We start from the raw sequence: 21548 nt of genomic DNA on the forward strand, positions 1-21548 counted from the left end.
GAAACCAACAGGTTCAGAACTGCTGGCACAAAATCCAGGTGTGTGAATTCATGCAAAACTGAAGCTGGCAGTACAAGGGCCCACAGACATTATCTAAAGATAGCTTCTCTTCCTCAGAGGTCTCTTCTCCCAGGCAGAAAGTGACATGATGAGAGGAAACAACCTTAAGTAGCACCGGGGGAGGTTCAGGTTGGATATTTGGAATTATTTCTTCTTGGGAAAGATTGTCCAGCCCTGGCACAGCTGCCCAGGGCAATGGTGCAGTCCCCATCCCTGGAGAGATTTAAAAGCTGTGTGGATGTGGCACTTGGGGACATGGATCAGTGGTGACCTGGGCAGTGCTGGGAATGGTTGGACTCCATGATCTTAGACAACTTTTCCAGCCTAAATCATTCTGTGATTTATTCTTGTGTTTCTACTGCAAAATCTCCTCCATCCACCCATTCTGTTCCTGACAGAAACTAAATCTGAACATAGTAACCACCCACCAAGGGAGGCTGCAGAGAGACACTGTCACATGTGAGGAATTCATTCATCACCATGGTTTTGTTTAACAAGAACGAGCATGGCTCATTAACACAAAACTGTATTTTCAATAAGGTTAATACTCCAGTAATGCATAATTACAATCTAATAATTTAACACACAGGAGCACTGTAAAACAACTGTAAAGGACTTTGATTATTACGGTTTGCAAATGGACCAGAAAAGCCATTTACCATCATTACAAAGTTGGTTCATATTGGGGGATGTAGTGCATAGGAAAAGCATTGCACGCTACAGAATTAAATTTCATTTTACAGCTCTGCTAACCAACTGTAAAAACTGGAATCTGTCCCCATGGCTTGTGAAGGATTTTTTCCATAACATTAAAAAGAAACAAAAAGATCCCCAACAACAGTGAAATTTTGCAACTGTAGCATTAATAGGACCCTGCTGAAGCCTAATTTTAAAAAGTCACAGTCTCTAAGGCATTTAATACCAGAGTTTTGTTTCTGTATCATTCTTTTTAATAACAGCATCTAATTAAAACATCTGTAAAATGCTGACAGTTTTTTAATTTTATGTAAAATTCGAAAAGCAAATAACAGGATCTGCTCTAATGAAAGACAGCCACAGTAGTTATTATTAAACAATGGTGATATTTTCATTTAAGAGTCACTTCTAAATGTGCATAATCTCTACCTTTAGGTCAGAGCACAGCACAGATGTCAGTGAAATCACCACAGGCCCACTGAGGCTCTGTTGGTGTTTGAGCTTTACTTACTTGAGTGTTTTCAGTGCACGTTTTCAGTTTAACTTATTCTGCAGAAGGTGACGCTTTCCAGACAGGGCTTTTCATCAGGTATTCTTTGAAAAGTGAAAGAAAGAAAACACTGCCACGTTCCCTGTGTGTGTGACTGTGCTGGGCCCACACGGATCCCCTGCCCCTCACAGCCCAGGGTGGTTTCTGATGGATGCCACGCATGCACTGATCTTGGGACCTTATTTTTTGAAGCAAGAAAGAAGGAAATGGTGTGAACAGATGTTTCTTCAAGCTAGCTGTTCCTTTTCTCACAGCATCTGCTTCAGGATATGTTCCACTGCCTCTGGGAAATTCTCACAGGTTAAGTAGGGAGCCGGGTTGATTTTGTTTTCATCTGCTGGACGGTATTTACCTGTGAAGGATTTACACAAGGATGCCTTTACCAGACTCTTCTGAGTACCGTTTTTTCCCCTTCCCTGAAAATTACATCCTTGTCATAGCAGTACCAACACGGAAAATGCCCATCTGGGCAAAAAACATCTCACAAGGCTTTCCTGAACAAATGCTGAGCCCTACTGGAGATTTATTCTGCCAGGGGCAGCTCTGGATCAAAACCAGTGTTAATTGCACTGGTTCACTCTGCTGTACTGGCAAATGTCTATGTTGAAGGTTCTTAAAGCAATAATAATCACAGAATCCCAGAATGGTTTGGATTGTAAGAGACTTTAAAGCTCCAGTGCCACCCTCTAGCATGAGCAGGGACACCTTCCACTGTCCCAGGTTGTTACAAGTCTTGTCCAGTCTGGCCTTGGGCACTGCCAGGGATCCAGGGGCAGCCACAGCTGCTCTGGGCACCCTGTGCCAGGGCCTGCCCACCCTCACAGGGAAGAATTTCTTCCTAAAAATCTCTAACCTAAATTTCATGTCTTTTATTTTGAACCCAATACTCTCTGTTCTATCACTACAGTTCCTGATGAAGAGTGCCTCTCTGAAGACTCTTTGAACAAAGGAGGATTACTTCCTTTCATTTTCAACATACCACTGTGTGTGGAATGAGCAGCTGCCACCTCAAAGAGACCTTACCAGTCTATGGGTCCATCAACAACACAAACAATACCTGCCAATTCCTCCAGGTTCCACTTCCATACAAAGCAAAATTACATTTATAACGACCTCTGTAATTATTGAGGAATGCCATGATCAGAGGTTACATTGTGACTGATTTTGGCAATCTCAGGTGTAACAGTTCCCTCTGTTCTGTGATTACTGTTCTAGATTTTTGAGACAGCAGAAATTCACACCTACAAGAGCAGCTGTCCCCACGTATGACTCTGGTCACTCTGCCATCAGCTGGGGGTCTGTGTTGTGGTCCAGCCCTGTTCTTACAATGTTCTGCTTGACAGACGCTGCCTCTGCACCTCCCCAGCACGGATGTGCAAGGTGGGCTGGCACACAGCAGCAGGGCTGGCCCCAGGGCTCAGAGGACCTTCACTTTTGGGCAGAGTGGGATCCCTGAAGACACCACGGTCTCCTGAAATGACAGATCCATCAAGTACTTACCCGTCCTTACCAAAATCCCACGCATTCCTGCCTGCTGGGCACCACCAACATCATCCCTGCAGTCCTGGAACACGGCAGGAGAGCAGTGGGTTAGAGAGCACAGACACTTCCATAACCTTTTTTTGCTTTGCACGTCACTTAAAAGCAGCAACACGGAGTCAGATCTTTCAGGTGCCCCATTGATCACAGGAGTGGTTTTCTATGTGCTCTCTGCCTGATCAAATAGTGACTGAAGCAAGAGAAAAAACTCCATGGATTACACACTAAATCCTGTGAAATTTCATCTAATTGTTTAGGTTGGAAAGGCCCTCTAAGAGCATTAAGTCCAACCATTCCCCTAGCACTGCCCAGCTCACCACTAACCCATGCCTTCAAATCCACACAGCTTTTAAACCCCTCCATGGATGGGGACCCCACCAATGCCCTGGGAAGCTGTGACAGTGCTCAAAATCCTATTTCATGAAGAATTTTTCTCTAATATCCCATCTAAACCTCCCCTGGCCCAGCCTGAGGCCGTTCCCTCTCCTCCTGTCCCTGTTCCCTGGGATAAGATCCCAAATCCCCCCCAGCTGTCCCCTCCTGTCAGGGAGTTGTGCAGAGCCACAAGGTCCCCCCTGAGCCTCCTTTTCTCCAGGCTGAGCCCCTTTCCAGCTCCCTCAGCCTCTCCTGGGGCTCCAGCCCCTTCCCCAGCTCCGTTCTCTCTCTAGAAATGACAGTTCCATCCTTTGGAATCCCCCTTTGCAGGCCCTGGGTTTGTGCCCACGTACATCTCCAATCATGACAGCCTCCTCGGGGGCACAGCCAGTGCCCCGCAGAGCCTCCAGGAAGAAAGTCTTCTCTGGCTTCCCCACCACGGTGGCTTTGGTGTCTGTGGCATACTCCAGCCCTGCCACAAAAGGTCCAGGTCCCAGACACAGCCCATCCTTCTTCTTGAAATACCTGGCTTTATGGATTGCTATGAGAGGCGCCCCCTCCAAAATCAACCTAGAGAATGAATGAATGAATGAATGAATGAATGAATAAAGAAGAGAGTACAAAAATCGTATCAAAGGAATTATATTTACAACTGAGGGCCTCAAGTGGCTTTCACACAATTTCAGGATGGTTTGGGTTTGAAACGATCTCAAAGCTCATTCAGTGCCACCCCCTGCCATGGGCAGGGACACCTTCACTATCCCAGGTTGTTCCAAGCCCTGTCCAGCCTGACTTTGGACACTGCCAGGGATCCAGGACCTGCCCACCCTCACAGAGAAGACTTTCTTACAGGTACAATATTAATCACTTGACCTTAACTTTATATTTTAGCACTGAAGGAGTTACAGTAACAAGTTACATTAAAAAAAACTCAAAGCCCTTTGACACATTCACATCCCTCTGAATTTCCCCCTTAACCCTGGGAGTTTGGGCAGGCTCACTTGCACAGAACCTGCACCTCATCTTTTGATCCTCACATTTCTGTTGTGTGCCCTGCAGATTTTCCTTGCAGCAGACACTGCATCCCCCTGTCCTGCAGCAAAGGGAAGATGTGTAGGTGCTGCACTAAGGAATGCTCCTGCTCCACCAAGCACAGCAATATTATAGCAGTCCTCCCCTCCTTAGTTTCAGTGCAACAAGAACCCTCCAGACAGCATCTGGACTGCCAAACATTTTCCCTTTGATTTTACACTTTCCCCAGGTAATGCAGGTCATTCCGATCTTTATCACAACAGTGTAAAACACTGGCTGTTATGCTCAAGGCAGAAAGGAGGATTAACTTTCTCCTTAACCCCTGATTAATAAAAGAAAACAAAATAAAAGCCTTTAAGAAAACAAAGTCTTGCTTTGCCCCTGTTGTAAGAGGCTGGCTGAGGTGAGCTGGATTCGCCTTGGAGGATGTCTGCAGAGCAGCCTGGAAGCTCTGAGCAGGACATAAATGACATTTCATTTCACTTAATTATCACAAAACACTCCTATTGAATCGATGCATTCCAAAGCAAGCTGAACAAGAAGAGAGCTGGGTTATGTTTCTGTGAGCAGCCAGACATGTTCACGATGGGAGGATGCCTCTAGGACACAGAAAAATTTAATTTGACAGCATCACCACAGCCACTACCTTCAGCAGTTTGCAGGAGAGATCTCACCTGAGAGAATTCTTTTAAACATGGCATCAAAATCCCACTTATACAGGAAGAGAAATTTAGTCTCAGTCATTTCAAGTGGTGCCTGGAGAATGGCCAGACTCTGTATATCTCCTTTTGGGACTCATGTTGGGTTAGATTTACCTGAGTTAATGTTGGGTGTCAGTGGAATAGTTGCCTACCACATAATTAGTCAGCCTGGGCTCCTCACAGTCGGTGCAGAGGAAAAGGCACTCCTAGGGCACAGTTCAACTGTCCTATTTTAAGCACTATCAGGTAAAAAAATGCCCTGAAGTGCCTCCCTTATCCCTCCAGAGCCCAGACCATCAGGAATCTGCATTTAGATACCTGCATTTAATCAGATACACCTCAGAGTTCTGCAATCCCAATGCAATTCCATTTTCAATGCAAATCCCAAGTGGCTTAATTATCTGAGCAGTAAAGTAGAAGGAATAGGGCAGGGCTCGACAAGAAGAGAATGTGCCAGTGGTCAGTGTTTCCATCAGGCCTAACAGACCTGACACCTGCAAAAGTTTATCCCCTATAGAGGACTGGGGTAAACATCCAGAATAAATCAGTGAGCTGTTACATGTCAGACAGAGCCCATCCTGTTTTTCTTAAGTGTCCTGGTCTTCAGCTTGAAGCAAACAATGGATATTATTCAACAACTAATATATTCAGGACAGAAATACAAATCAATAAAATGATGTAAGCTCTGTGATACTTAATGGGTTAAGCTCATGCAGTTGTGAAATTAAGAGTCTGCTCATGACCCAAAGTAAAACTCCAAAATCAATGCCTTTGGCAAGGTGCACTAGTGAGGCAGACAGGGTCATTTTGGGTCAACATCTGTTGACCCAACACAGAATTGGCAGCAGATGAAGACAGCATTGCCCTCCTACTGCAAGAAACCACCTCTTGGAGAAGAGGAAACAGCCTCAAGCTGTGCCAGGACAGGTACAGGCTGGACATGAGGAGGAATTTCTCCATGGAAAGGGTGCTCAGGCATTGGAGCTGCCCAGGGAGATGTTGGAGTCCCCATCCCTGGAGGTGTCCAAGGAAGGCCTGGATGTGGCACTGAGTGCTCTGGGCTGGTGACAAGGTGGGGATTGGTCACAGCTTGGACTCCATGGGCTTGGAGCTCTTTTCCAACCCAAATAATTCTGTGAATGCTTCCCCACATCCGTGGTTTTGTGTATTCCCCCTTGATGAATTGCTGACTTTTCCCCTCAGTGACAGCTGTGACTTCTCCCCTTCATTTAGACTGAAAGCTGTAAAACTGAGGTCTGAACTGCCTGAAATTCCTGGTGAAGAACCCAAGCCCACCAAGATTATATTATATTATGTGTGATATTCCCACCAGCCTTTTCTTCCCAGAAAGAGAAGAGAGCCCAGCACAAGACAGCCCCACTCCAGCCCCTGCCAGGAGCTGCCTTACCGAAAGGCTCTGTTCATCATCTCGTAGTGGAAGTGCTCAGGAGCCAGTCCCACCACCACTGCATTGGGGTTATCTGTGCCAATCCCTGGGAAATCAGAACAAGACTGAGCAGACAGGATTTAATTCACACTTAGCAGCCCACACAGTCAGCAAAGTGCATTTAATCACTTTAAGGCAAAAAACAAGCATGTTCTGACACAGTCATATCACAGAGACTGTTTTTATGTCTTTTATAGACAAAGAAAGCAAAAGCAAAAGGTGCTGGTCTATCCAGACTGTTCCATCCTCCAGGAGACTTTGGGATGATTCTGTCACAGTTCCCACTGAAATGCAGCAGGACACCAAAATCCCTCTCTTAATTGAATTACTGCTTACCATCTGAGAATCCCTCTCTACATATATTTACGTGCTTTTGAAGATAGTAAAGCAGGATTTCAAATGAATCCCATCCAGCTTTTCTATTCCCTCTAGTCACAGGAAACTCCACTGACTGTTGTTCCACACATGAGTCTAATTCTGACAATAAAAGTGGCACTGCAGCATGGCCCAGAAGTTGTTACCCTAGACTAATTTAGGCTTTTCTGGAAGAAAATCTACATTTTTCAATGTAGATTAGTGCCCTTGGGAACAGCTCCACTGCAGTCCCACCCCTGGACAGAACCAGCAGTGGAAGCAGAGCAGCACCAGCAGGAGAGATTTACTAATGGCACATTACCAGCTGCATCCTGCACTCACTGAGCATTTTGTTTCACCTTCAAACACAATCTCTGTACTTTTACCAGGACAACTAGAGCTCCTGGCTGGCTCTGCTGGCTGAGGTCTCCTGCTGCATGTCCCTCAGGTGGTTCAGCCAGCAAAATATCCTTGTTTCCAAAACAGCATGGCACTCAGAGGTGCCACGGTGGATTTGTGACACCACCTAGAAGCATCTGAGTCCTTAAAACAGGAAAGGATTACTTCATCTGCCTGTGACCAACTTTAATAGAGAGACTAGCCAAGAACAGCTCAATAGCAGCTATTAACAGAAATTTAAAGGACTCTCCACTGTACTTGTATGTTCCAAGAGCAGCACTAAGGAAATGTAAGCCAAAGCCCTTGTAGCAAAAACAAACTAAACAACCCATTCCAGACCCAAGCAGTACAGATAATGCATCAACATGCCCCCATGATACCTCCGTCTGTGCCATCTTTTACAAAATTAGCATCAGCTCCTAAGAAACTGATGGAAAGATCCCAAAACCACGGAGACTCAGCTGATTGAAATGCTGTCAGTGAAAAAGCTGCTGCCTCTGCTGTTTCTCCCCCGGGAAAGCCTTCCCAGGAGCACAAATACAGAATATTGCTGGGAGCACATTTCTCTGGGTATGGTGTTAGGTAGAACAGATTCCCAGGTTTCATTGCTCTCACAGAGGCTTTTCTCCTGAAACATTGACCTCTCTGAAGATTTCTGACCAGACTGTGGCACCAAAATTTAACAGGAAATTCACAGATCCTGGCAAGATTAGAACCCACTTAAATTATACAGCCAAAAGATTTCAGTTTGTAAGGCAAGGACAGGGCAAGCCATCCATACTTCTGCCGCCTTGACTTTAAATAAAAAATTTTGAGTGTACAGTACACAGTTTTCAACACTGAGTATGTTAAAAATGTGGGTATCTTTGTTACTCTTGATGTCCAAGAGAGAACACATCATTTTGCTGCTCCCCTTACTGCTGAGAGAGGGAATGTGAGCATCTGAAAGCAAAGCAAGTTTTAACCAGGTCTTTAGGGACGACAATTTAGAGGAGTCAGGGCAATGAACCTTCTGTCACCAGTGAAGGTACGTGGGGTGAAACCTAAATGTTCAACATAAGATAAGCAATAATTGCCTAGAGATTTTGCATTTAATAATAACAATCTATTAACAGAGAAACAGCCTGCTGTGTGTGCCTACACACTGGCTTTTCAGCTCTTTATGAGTAAAATCTCTGCTGGAAATCATGTATTGCACAAATTGACACATCTCTGCTGTAAAAAAAATCAGCACTGCTGTAGGTCCCATAAAGTGCCAATGACTCGGTGGCAACTTTTACCTCATATTGTAATGAATGGGAAGTATTGGGTTTTACCTGAATTCCTGACTATGTGAAGGCCTTGGCTGCCATTCCCACTGCTCCTCAAGAAGATACAAGTTCAGGCTGTTTGATTTAAAATGAAGAAAGGACGTTTACGACCCTGCAAAATTCCACACTTCAGGCTCCACCGTGGCCAGCGGTCTATACTGATGGAGACACAAGCTTAGCTGCTCATTAACTGCTGTTAATTAGCTGCTTCCTGAGCACCTCACCTGCGAAATCAGGCAGGGCTTTATCATCCACCAGGAGCAGGGGCCGCACCTGCTGCTGCTCCAGGAGGTTCCTGGCTGCTGTCAGCGAGGTGAAGATCTCTTGCTCGGCGATGTCGAAGCCCAGCCCCGTCAGCCTCTCCAGCAGGTCCCTCTTGCTCTCCTTGGTGGTGTTGGTGACAAAGCGGACGGTCAGCGGGGCACTGCGCAGCCTGGGGGGCACAGAGGGGCACACTGCACACAGGCTCCTCCTGCTCCCACATCTCTGCTTCTCTCCGGGGTTAAAAACACCCTAAAGGCTGGGGAAACACCACACGGAGGACCGGTGCCGCGCGAAAAAAGTTCTGTGATGGGGAGCAGGCAGCAAGAATTACACCTCCCAGACCAAGACAAGTCATCCTCCCCTCCTCTCCCTCATTTACCACAAAAAATTCCTGAGGAAAACAGTGATTCCAGCTCCCTCTTCACAGCAGCAGCCAGCACGTCTATGATAACCAATCTGAAAAGCCTTTTTATTCAAACTACACAACAAGTAAGTCAGTCCTGCTTCTTGATCAAAATAAGCAAACAAAAGAAGCTTGGTGCTAAATTAGTATATTTAACTCGACTGCTGGGTGAATTTCCCAGCAGCTGTGGCTCGTTCAGGATGTTCCAGGAGCCTGTGTTACCTTGGTGGTGGTTTTATGTCAGCTTCTGCAGCCATTTCCCCCCTTTCCTGAGGAACACCAGTATCACATAAAACCACATTATTGCCCTGTGCTGACAGTAAATGCTACCGAACAATCAAATAATTTTAAGTGACAGTTTCAACAGTGTTCCCTTTAATTATTCCCCTACCATCACTTTCTCTGTTGCTATAGGAACAAACACAGGCACCAGGACTGTGTGGAGAACATCAGAACAAAGTTGGAGACTTGCTTGCACCTGCCACCTCCTTCTCCTGTTTACCTCTTGTTTCACACTGATCCTTCACAGGTAAGAGCTGGTAAGAAAGCCCCCTGGTTCATAATAAAATACAAATTAATATGATTTTCCCCTCTGGGCCTCAATAGGGAACTATGAACACAGTAACCCTAAAACTGGCATCTCTCCATTTGTTCCCTAAGCGAGCTGCATGCCATTCCTTCCAGCCTCTCTTTGGGAAGTTCAGGGACATGAACTGGCAGAAAAGAGGGTGGGATAAAAATTTTTTTCAAACCTCTGAGGCCTGGCTGCTCTCTGACACCTGCTCTCCATACCTGTGGCAGCACATATATATAATATGGATTTTCAAGAACATTGACTCTCACCAATTGTCCCTGCAGCAGGAACCACGGTGCAGGGAGTGAGTACCCAGTGTTTTGCCAGCTTTTATTTTCTTGCAATTCTACATCTTAAGGACGTAATAATTTCCATGGCATTACCTGTGGGAAATGCAGCTTCCTAATCCCTATGGGAACCTTTCCTCTGAGCAACAGCCCAGCTGTATAAAACCCTTAGCAGCCCATTCAGCTCCAGTAAAGAGTTCAGTTCTGCTCCTATATCCTGATTAATCTTTAGTGCCCCAGAATCTTAAAGTGTCCTCCTTCATTCACTACAATATCACCTATCACCCTGGGATTTTTCCTTGCTCATTGCAAGGTGTCTTCTCCAGGAAAACACCACAAATATTCCTGGGATTTTGTTCCTATTTCACCACTGACTCGGTTGGAATAAATCATTTTGCTGTGCCTCAGCGTTTTTATTAATGTGACCTGTTTATTAATGTGTTGAAATTCCTACAAAAGAAAAAAAATGAGGTTGTCTACCTAGCAGAAAGAAACTTTAAAAACAGTAATAACTGAGAAAAGTCTTGTCTGAATGAAATGAGAACTCTGCAGAGGTCACCTTGCTCCCTAGACCAAGCTTTTCTGTTATCCCACTGTATCTCAGCACAGATCTAAAAGATCTGACAGACAATCAGGTTCTTGTAGTTAAACAAAGCCCCGAGGAACAGCTCAGCTGAACTGATTTTGGGGTAATTCACCAAAACTCAGCTTCAGCTGTGGCTGTCTCACAGCTAATTCAGTGGAGACACCTTGAATATTGGGAAGATTATGTCTAGAAAAGGCTTGGAAAACACAGAAAGAGCCACTGAGGAGAGCAGCAGGGGCTCAGGTGACACCAGCATCTCCCCCCTCTGCTGAGTTCTCCTGGCCTTCACAGAGGGTAAAGGATTTGGCCGTGTTATAAGTACATATTATATTATTGGCCTTTCACAAATATTAAAATGAATGCTGTATGTATAACGCTGGAAAACTTTGCTGTATGAATATGGCTTCTTTTAGTTCTGCTATTAACAAAACTTCGAAATAGTAGTGTGATAAATATATTTTTCTTCGACTATAACGTGGTGATGTAAAAAGCTTTTGTTCATGTAACTAACTCAGAGAATGGTAAAAAAAGATAACCAGGAAATTCTTCACATTCTTGGATTATTGCACAGCAAAACCCCAGGGAAGGAATGTATTGATCCTCTGTTATCAGGGAGTACTGGCAGGATGGAGCCACAAGGAGAAATTTAAAAAATTGTTGATTTACAGGCTGGGGGGGAGGATGATTTTGAATAATGCATGAAGGTCTATGAATATGCAAAATGTTGATGCATTTAAAGAAGTGTTTTCTGAGTTAGTGTGTGCTCTTAAGCACCACTTTTGCTTTATTGTTTGTCTCTTATTGTCTTCTATTAAACCTTTTAAAATTCACCAGGAAAGTGAACCTCGTTTTTCACGGAGTTTGCTCCACTCACCCACCCCTTTGTGCAGACACCGCCTCCAAGAGGAAAACCCAAAAAAAAAAGAAGGTGAAACTTGCCTCCTGAGAGCCTCCTGGGCGCCTGGGATGGCAGAATCCTCGACGTGGAGGGTGCCATTGAGATCCACCAGCACAGCCTTCAGCGCCCGCCGCGCCGACATCGCACCCTGGACGGGCACAGGAGCCTCAGCCCCCGAGCACCCACCCGGCAGGGACAGCACCCAGGGACAGCTCCGCGGGCACCTCACTGCTCACAGCACGAAATGGGCCCCCCTGCACTGGGGGGTAAAAGGCAGGAGTTCAAAAATCGCCCCACGCAATTGATGGGGTGGTGTTTTGCTTCCTGATTGCCTCCGTGGGAATCAGGTGCTGTTTGTTCTTTTAGGGCATCAAAACGAGATAAAGTTGTCTGAATGAGGGTGCTGGGGGGTTTAGGGTCATTAGGTCTGGGATTGCTGGCTCGAGTCCTCGAAAAGAATATTTCAGCAGGTCCCACTGACACAAACTGTGAAAATAAAGACACAGTGCTCTGGCTGTAAAGCTCAAAATGCTCTGCTGAAGTGGATATTGCTGATTTTATTTTTGTAAGAGAGATCGAGGGTGATGCGGCCCACACCACAGCCACTCTGAGGCTGCTCAGTGGTGACAGTCAGGACCTTGCAGATTTTTAGCCTGCAAGCTCTCAGGGCTCATGCATATCCAGCACTCCCAAGGGTCATTCCATGCTCTTCCAAAAGGCACAGCCAGGCAGTTTTTCTGGTTCCACGGACTCAGCCAAAAACAAAAGCCAGCATTTTAAGGGTAAAGGTACCAGGGGAGGAACACAGAGGTGATGTTTGAGTCACCTGGCTACAGATCTGTCTCCAAAAACAAACACTTCCCCTCATGTGTGCTGCAAGCACTGCGTTTTGCTCGATGAACAAGTCTGAGGAGCTGTTTCTCAGAGAATGCCCAATACAGCTCCAATAAAGCAAGGTTTTCTCCTGTTCATTAGACAACAACCATCTGAAAAGGCTGAGGGAGCTAGGGTTACAGAAGAGAAGCTTTGGGGTGATCTGATTTTGGCTTTCCAGTGCCTGAGGGAGCTGACAGGAAAGGCAGAGAAAGACAATTTCCAAGGGATAGAGGGACAGCACACAGGGAATGGCTCCCAGTGCCAGAGGGCAGGGCTGGATGGGATCTTGGGAAGGAATTGCTGGCTGGGAGGGTGGGCAGGCCCTGGCACAGGGTGCCCAGAGCAGCTGTGGCTGCCCCTGGATCCCTGGCAGTGTCCAAGGCCAGGCTGGACAGGGCTTGGAGCAGCCTGGGACAGTGGAAGGTGTCCCTGCCATGGCAGGGGTGGCACTGGATGAGATTTGAGGTCCCTTCTACCCAAACCACTCTGGGATCTGCCAACCCCACAAGAGACCACAAGTTTGTGTTAGCTGGTTTGGTCACAGACATCCTGCAGCACGTTTGTACTTTAAAAAAAGCTCACAGAGTAGCCAACACCATGAATGGAACCTGCCCTAATAAATTTCTGCCAGTTGTATCTTTTCAGACAGTTCTGTAAAGGGTTATGTGAGCCTGGTGTCTCAGGTACACCCCACACACATACAGAGCACGAAACTTTGATATTACACTAACATTATTCCTGCTGGTTCTCTGCAATAAGAAAATAAATAATTTTTTTTTTTACTGTACGTCTGTTGATATGAAAGTCGAAGTTAAATGTTAATGGCAGTTAAATGTTAATGTAAACGTTAAAACCAGCTGAAAACAGAACTTCTAAGGGAGCTTCATCAATTTCAACGGAAATTACTATTGTTATTATTATTACTACTACTACTACTGTTACTGTTACTTTATTTTTACCCTACATTTTCATCGGTTTTCCTTTTCATATAGTATTTATCTGGGAAATATGGAAGTTTTCTGCAAAGTCAGTTTCCAGCACAGCCTGATTTTAAGTTAAAAAGCTCATGGACTAGCCAGGAAGTCCTAAAAGGCCTCCAGAAGCTCAGTTTCCATAATCACCTCCCCACAAGAACTCACCTTGTCAGGACAATGGGACCCCCCAGCCCCGGTCTCTGGGACAAGGACACGCGGAATACAACAAGACACAACCTAAGGGAACGAGGGATATATTCTAAAAAAATATATATGGTTATATACGTCCCTCGATGGCAGGATGCTGACGGCACAGGTGTGTGCCCTCCCGACCCACAAAACCCCCGTGTCGCGCCGATGGTACCGCCCCTTCCCGCCAGCTCGCCTGGCATACGGGCTGGCCCATTCCCTACCGGGGGAGACCCGACCGCGCCGACCTCCCCTTTCTCCGACGTGGATGGTTCCGCCCTCCCGTTCGCGGCCGAAGGCGGCGGACGCGCCCACGCGGAGGAGAGGGGGGAGCAGGGAGCGCGGCTCCCCCGGTACTGACCTGCTCCCGCCGCCGCCGCGCTCTGCCCGCCGCCCGCGGGGTCCTGTGGGAGCCGCGCCCGCCCAGCCCCGCGCCGGGCCCGCCCGCCGCCAGCGCGGAAAATAAAAAATACAACGTAGTTATTCCCGTCATAAATAAATTCCCACCTCAGCCCTCAGCGGGCCTGTCGCCGATCGGCGTCCGGCAGTCGCGACAGGCAGCTCGCGGGGCAGCCCGCAGGGCCCTGAGGGCGCGGGGCGCATCGTGACGTGATATGGCTATAAATGATATAAATTAAACCCGTTATACCCATTATATCCCTATTATTGTACCTGTTACAGCCTCTTCATCCTGTGTATACACTACATAATAATATCCTATGTGGATACGATCATAAATCATATAAATTATATCCCTTATATCCTATATGACATTTTTGTATTCGTGGCCATACATTATGGATATCCATAAACCATTTATCAATAATATATCAATAATCTGTAAATAATGGACATATTATGCCCTGTATTGATACTATATATAATAATGTATCCATATATCGATATTTATACATATATATAAACGTTATATACAAAATACGTTATCATATCCATATGTGGTTTTCTTATACCCATAATACATAGTATATATTTATATATAAATAGATATATATTGGAAGGAAATTATTCCCATTATATAGCTACAGTTAAATGTTTTAAGTTACATGCGCAATACGTCCATAGTGACTAATCCACTTATTATATCCATATAAGAATATATATTTTTGTACCTATATTTATAATTCTACATTTGCATGTGTTTATATATTTTTGCAATATGAATTTTAATCTGAGGCGCATATATGAATTTTAGATACAGTTTTATAAACTATTACTCGGGTGTGTATGTATATATGCAGTAACTTTATTTCGCATATTTCTTGTTTTTTGCGGTTTTAGCCACAGAGCTGCTCCAGACCTGCTGGAAGCCACGCGAGGGGAGAGCAGCAGCGTGGTTATTCCCCAGCTGTTCCTTCACTCCCCTCGCCCTCTCCCTGCTCCATCCTCGGCTCCTGCCCCACTTTGAATCGCTATTTTTCACCTGTCAGGTGAAACTCGTCCCAGTTTTCAGGGTTCCCGCTGCTCCTTCTGTGTGCCTGCAGCCCCTCTGGAAGCACAGCAAGGCGGAGAAAATCACTTTTCACCCGTTTTATTTTAAAGCTGCTGCTTGCAATCTTTAGTACTGGCTTTTATTTCAGTAAGAAGGAATTAAGTTTTGACAGTCAACAGATGTGGAAATGGAGTTACAGACACGCCGCGCCTCAAACCAAGTTGCTCCCAGTGCCACAGCCATGGAAACATCACCGCTTTTCTTTCCAAAAGAATTTCATAGGAATACAAAATGTTCCACACACACATTGCCTCGTTTCCACGAAAGACAGATCTGTGAAAACAACTGTGCCAAGCTGTACCCTCGCCACCTCTGACACAAAGATCATAAAGGAATTACTTCTAACAGATCCACACGTTTCAAAATTTAAAGATCCTGTTCTGCCTTCTCCCACGTCTCACTGGGTTTGCTACATGAACCAAAATACAGCTCCACAGCAGAGAGATGATATTGCCAAGTGCCACAGGGATGAGGAAAAAATTACATATTTCATATAAGAGCAGTAACTCTGGTATCTGGAACAGGATGAAGCAGAGTTTTGAGATATCCCCATTGTACACAGAGAGAAAGTGAGTTAGGAAAGAGAGTGCTTAACTTGGAAATTCAGGATTTATTTACAAAAATCACTAAGAAAAAAGGAAACATGAAACTCTCCTCCTGGATGTACTTTACTCTGCAAAAAAACTGTGATTGAAGATCATTAAATGCATTTACATGTTTTACAGACTCTTCTTCATATACAACAGCATAGGCTTTAGTTATCAAGATGAAGGGAGAAGAGATGATCGACTAAAGTTGCTTTAAAATAACGGAACTGCCAGGTTTCCCCTGGCCTTCCCTCTTTAAAATTAAGGTAAAACAGAGGAGCAGACAAAGAATTCTAACTTCTCTAAAAAGACACGGGAGAATCACCTTTTCCAATTCAGACCTAACTCAGCAGTCTTTACTGAGACAGGACCAGTAGGAGAGCAATTAGGAGCATTCTCTGCGACAGAACTGCAGCCACACACACAGCTGCACTTTCAAAGCAGTTAATTTAACAAATGATGATGATGAAGATGGGGGGGGTAAGAAACAGTAACAGAAGAGGCTGCAAATTCGCGATTTTTTTACAAAGAAATGCATTTGAAAAGCGCAGGGTATTCATCTCCCCTGGTATTCTCCTTCCCCGTTTCCCAGGAAGCTCAGAATACAAATGGTTCCCCACTTCGACCACAGTAATCACCACGCAGAAGTTTAATACATATTTTAAAAAGTATAATAACAATCCTTGACAGAAGAGTAACAAATGCTAATTACTAATATCCCCAAAGTTAACACAGAGTTGCCCAGCTTTAGGTACAGCTTTTTTTTCTTAATTTTTAGATCTTTAATTTTGCACTGCAGTTGCACTCATTTGCAACTGGCTTTACCATTAGTATGAAATACTGATTTGAAGACAAAAATCCCCAGTCAAAGCAGGAAAATTCAGCTTTCAATGTTAACCTGAATCAGGACTTTACCCAGCTGGTTTTATCTCCCTCCATATCACAGCTGGACTTCAATCCTTTATAACAATTATTCTTTACAACACGTTTTCAGAGCCTAATTCATGTTCTCTTAAACAGTTCCATGGTAGTAACTGAAATGAAAACAAACACATTGTTGCTTTCCTCAATTTAAAACAAAAATTGGAGAGCGTACTGAAGGAAATTCATCCCTGAGTAACGAGGCATTTAAAAGCTGCATCCCATTGCCAGTCACTGCAACATCCTATGACATTTATTCTAATAATTAATCAACACTATGAACAGGCAGCAACAGAACTGGTCACAGTCCAATGTGTTTGCAGCGTTGTTGCATTGATCCCGTGATCCTGCTTAATGAAACTGCAAGGGAACATTAGGAAATGGGATAAATAGAAACAGTGTCTTTTATTATTTTAAGTTGAATGTCAGATTGACAGCTAAACCTTGCTGGATCCCAGGGAAATCAGAGCAGTGGTGGTCAGCAACTGGTTTCTTTGGATGTCCGAAGGATTTCTGCCGGGTGTCTTCAGCCGAACAACAGGAGGAGAACGATTGTGATGGAATTCAGGGCTATTAACGGCACTGCAGAGGGGAAAGAAAAGATAAATTGATTGTGAAAATTTTAATTTCCAAATGACACAGCTTAATATAACCTTGGGAGAACACCTTGGGAGAAGAAGCAGAACCGGTCAAAATTTTAGAAATACACTTAATTTTCCTATGTAAAGTTGGGACCAGTGGATGAAGCCAGGCTCAAATCCTAGTAGTAGTAAGCAACAGCAGAAATATTTTTCTACAGCCTGTTTTAACTTTAAGCCAGAGCCTTTAGTTCTAACTTTAACACAAATAACTCTTTCTCCAAATGAAAGTAAACCATCTAAAATTCAGTTTCTATCCTTGGCTTTACTGTGCTTTAGAATAAATGTTTTAGGTTTTACTCACTGGTAGGCAAGACAGGTCTGTCTCTGTCATCATCTACAAAATGAATTTTTGTTGTCCTTCGTAATGAAGAACTATCAGTAACTGACAAATTAAGTATATTTTTTCCCCCATCTTCTGAGGCACATAAGCCTGGCTTGCCTTTCAGAAACCCTGGGACTACATTTCCCTCAAAGGTACTTCCCATAAAGTTGTATTTAGACAAGGTGATTGACAGTAACTGCACACTTTGGTTGATCACCAAGCTTCCTCCCAGCTGCCAAACTCCAAAGAGAAGGCAAAAACTCAGCAGGAGAAACACTAGCCAGTCAGGGAATGTTTTTGCACTTTTACCAGAATTAGGGCACTTTAGGTGAGGCCTGTGCCCTCTTAGAGAGAGTCCGGGCCCAGAGAACTATAGATTAGTGCAGAAACAAGACATTTCAGATTGTAATAATAACAATAATAATAATCACCATAATAGTAACAGAAAATATTGTGCCCTTACCTCTCATAACAGTTCGTATTGATCGAATGAGGTTTGTCAGCTGTGCTTTAATTCCTGGTTCCTCTCCAAATCCTCCAATCCCTTGATCGCTTCCCCAGCCAACTGGGTCACATAAAAACAGACACACACATTAGGGTAAAAAAACCCAAAACCACACAACAAATGCTGCAATTTCAACGAGCAATCCATCCTGAGCGCAGTTTATACTAACATAGCCCAATTAGCCTTATTTCACGAGCATATTTTAATACAACAGGCTGAAAGCTGTTAAACATCATGTTAAGTGATGACAAATCCATGTTTCTGTAAAGAAAACCCTCACCTCTTTAATACACCACTGTTCCCTGCGTGCCCAGAGTAACACGTGAGTTCATCTGGGCTTAAAAAAAACAACAAAACAGCTGTCAAAATAAACCGACTGCAACCTGTACACAGTCCTGAAAATAAAACAGCAAATAACTGCTGGGTGTGAAGTGATGATGCTTCAGCACTGAGAAAGGGGCCACACGAGAGAAAAACAGCCAGCACAAATTCCGAAAATCGGGGTGATGGTTTTTGCAACTGCTGTAAAAAAAAAAATTATAACTTTTGTGGAAAAAAACCAAAGGGAACTTTTCTGAACGTAACATAAGTACTGAAGTTCTGCGATGTCCAGACACAGCATGATAGGACATGGAATGTCTCCAGGGATTTCTAACACGTGCTGGTCGCAGCCCTTGCCATTTCGGGGAGAAGCAGAGCAAGGAGCAGCTCTCAGTACCCCAAGCTCCACTGCCCAAGCCGTGCATTTCTTTCTCAAGAAACCACTTTTGAGTGATTTTTGTTCTCCCTTTCTCGTCTCCCTGGCACCAAAGTGAGGGTGGTGGGCTCCTCCCTCACAATTAATTGGGTTCACTGCCAGCTGCTGCTTCCCACTGGGATGAGCTATAGTCCCAAGTCTCACGAGGCTGAAAAAGTGGCTTCACCCATCCCGCTAGTCCCCACATCTCCCTTTCTTAATTCCAGCTGCTCGTCAGGAGAGCAAAAGAAAAGCTCAAACCCAAACTGAGCAGATCCCTTGAAGCAAATCCAACCATGGAGCAGGAGAAAGGAATCCCCTTCTGCACGGCTGCCAGAAAATCCTGGCTCAGCCTGATGTGGAGAAGTCAGGATTCTCCACACCAATGAACTGGGAAACCCTGGATCATTGGCCATTTTTTTTTTTTTCCCACGGTTTTGCAGATCTTTGTCGGTGGATTTTGTCTATTTTGCAGAGCTTTGGCTTCTTTTGAAAGGCAAGGATGCCCAGCCCTGGGAATCCCACGGACGGAGAGGCGCCATCTCGCCAAGAACCAGGCACGACAAGAAAAAGAAAACCTTTGCACGACACGAAATACTCTGAGGCGCGGCACGAAAGGGCGTGAAACAGTTAAAAATGGACAGGAAAAAAGGACAATTATGGGGCGGAGGGAGGAAAGAGAGAGATACAAAGGTACGACGGAAGCAGCTGGGAATTCATCCCCAAACCCACCCCGAATCTCAAAGCCCTCCCCCGCGCGGTGCTACTCCCACCGGCAGGGAGCGGCGGCGGGGCCGCGGCCACCGCGTCCACCCCCCCCCCCCCCTCAGGCCGGGAGGCCCTCCCAGCTCACCGTGGCGGAGGAAGCGCTCCTCGTGCAGCACGGCCACGGCATTGACGATGAGGAGCGAGGCCTGCAGCAGCGAGTAGAGCGTGAACGCCATGGCCCGGCGGGGCGGAGGGGGCGGCACCGGGAGCCGCACCGGGAGCAGGAGCGGGAGCGGCGCCCGAGAGAGACGTGGCGGGGTTAGGGGCGGAACCTCCCCTCACGGGTCGGCAGGGGGCGGAGCCTCCATCTGGAGGCGGGGCTTGATGGGGCGTGGCCTCCCAGATGCTGCCTCGCATTGGCTGCGCACACAGGGGGGCGTGGCTTCACGGGGCGGGGATACATGGGGGCGTGGCTTGGCGCGTACGTCCCTATGGGGCGTGGTCATGTGGGGGCGTGGCCTCCCGGCAGAGCCGTGTCCGCCTCGCTGGGCGGGGGCACTCGGGGGCGGGGCTTGTGGGGGGCGTGGCCGCCGGCTCCCGGCAGTCGCGCTCGGCTCTGGGTTCGCCCGCGGATCCCTCGGGACCCCGAATCCCTCGGAGCCCCTCGGGTCCGGCGGAACCCTGTGGATCCCTCGAGCCCGTGGATCTCGCAGAGCCCCGTGGATCCCTCGGTGCACCTGGGATTCCTTGGAGCCTCTTGTGCCCGTTGGATCTATGGATCCCTCTGGTCAATGGATCACTTGGATGACTGTGGATCCCTCGACTGCGTGGGTCCCTCGGAACCCCGTGGGTCCCATGGAGCCCTTTGGGTCCATTGGATCCGCGGATCCCTCGCGCCCGTGGATCTTTTGGAGCCCCGTGGAGCCCTCGAATCCGTGGATCCCTCAGAATCCCATGGGTCCCTCGGAGCTCCTCGGGTCTGTCGGGTCCGTGGATCCCTCGGGTTCATGGATCCCTCAGAGCCCCATGGTTCAACCAGAACCCCTTGGGTCCGTCGGATCTATGAATGCCTTCGGTCCATGGATCCCTTGGAACCCCGTGGATCCCTCGGGTCCGTTGGTCGTTCAGAGACCTTTGGATCCCTTGGGTCCATTGATCCGTCAGAGCCTCTTGGGTTCATTGAGCCCATGGATCCCTCGCGTCCATGGAACCCGTGGAGCCCTGTGGGTCCCTCGGGTCCACGGATCCGTCGGATCCCCATGGGCTCCTAGGAGCCCCTTGGGTCCACTGGATCCATGGATCCCTCGGGTCCATGGATCCCTTGGAGCCCCGTGGTTTTCTCAGGTCCGTGGGTCCTTCGGAGCCCCGTGGATTTCTCAGGTCCGTGGATCTCTCGGAGCCCCATGGGCCTCACAGCGCAGGCTGTGACATGGGAAGCTCTGCTCTCCTCGTAGCAAGTGCCCTTTGGATTCGGAGCGGGAATAAGGCTCATCCTCATCCTCCTCCGCCGGTAGCGTGGCGTCTCCCGGTGGTGGGAGCTGGCAGGGACGCCTCGCCCGGCGTGGGGCAGCCCCCGTGGCCATCCGTCATCAGCGACCCAGTACTAGTAGAACTAATAAAAAAACATAAACACTGCATATACAGTGAAAAAAATACATGAGTTTATACTTATATTGAGTCTTGCGGACAGCGGGGTTTTTTTCCGTGTGTTTCCTCAATACACTGGTTTTCCTTCTATCCCGACTGAGGTTTCTAGCAGGAAGTCAGCCCAGATCCCAGATGCTGTTTGTCCAGCATGTAATTCTGCAGAATCCAAAGCCGAATCCAAAAGAAAACAATTACCTCTTATACTGGATTGATCAGGGTTTCTGGGCAGTTCTGAAGTCAAGTAACAAAATAATCACAACTGGAACTCAGCGATACTATATACCTGTTACAGCTACTGTAGTTATACAGTTATCCCTGTATTGTAGTTACACAGGTATCCCAGTGTAGTTATTGATGCACAAATAGACTTTTTTTTTTCCCTTTACCTCTTTCAGTCCAATTGGCTGAAGGGGGTGATTTGCATAACCCCCCTGATTTTATTTCCCAGTAACCACAC

At 46.4% G+C, this 21548-nt stretch overlaps 2 protein-coding genes across 6 annotated transcripts; both read right to left on the reverse strand.

Moving 5' to 3' along the window:
* Positions 1 to 570: 570 nt before the first annotated feature.
* HDHD2 (haloacid dehalogenase like hydrolase domain containing 2) lies at positions 571 to 13934 on the reverse strand. 5 transcript variants are annotated; one of them, XM_088156266.1, is made up of 8 exons: positions 13876 to 13934; positions 13491 to 13562; positions 11517 to 11734; positions 8688 to 8896; positions 6362 to 6446; positions 3574 to 3790; positions 2807 to 2870; positions 571 to 1658 (listed from the first exon to the last, which is right to left on the reverse strand). In XM_088156266.1, the coding sequence occupies exons 3-8, from the start codon at positions 11615 to 11617 to the stop codon at positions 1555 to 1557; spliced, it is 780 nt and encodes a 259-aa protein (XP_088012392.1). In that variant the 5' UTR covers positions 11618 to 11734; positions 13491 to 13562; positions 13876 to 13934; the 3' UTR covers positions 571 to 1554. The 5 variants fall into 5 exon arrangements, with proteins under 5 accessions (XP_088012392.1, XP_088012393.1, XP_014750357.1 ...); XM_088156267.1 differs by having other exon boundaries at positions 11517 to 11729; positions 13876 to 13923; XM_014894871.2 differs by having other exon boundaries at positions 11517 to 11623; positions 13876 to 13894.
* Positions 13935 to 15047: 1113 nt separating this feature from the next.
* IER3IP1 (immediate early response 3 interacting protein 1) lies at positions 15048 to 19814 on the reverse strand. Its single transcript, XM_014894873.2, has 3 exons — positions 19590 to 19814; positions 17959 to 18060; positions 15048 to 17114 (listed from the first exon to the last, which is right to left on the reverse strand). Exons 1-3 carry the CDS (start codon positions 19678 to 19680, stop codon positions 17059 to 17061), a joined length of 249 nt encoding a protein of 82 aa, XP_014750359.1. The 5' UTR covers positions 19681 to 19814; the 3' UTR covers positions 15048 to 17058.
* Between the last annotated feature and the right edge of the window lie 1734 nt (positions 19815 to 21548).

The sequence above is a fragment of the Sturnus vulgaris genome, chromosome Z, assembly GCF_052056855.1.
Source record: "Sturnus vulgaris isolate bStuVul1 chromosome Z, bStuVul1.hap1, whole genome shotgun sequence".
Lineage (NCBI taxonomy): Eukaryota > Metazoa > Chordata > Aves > Passeriformes > Sturnidae > Sturnus > Sturnus vulgaris.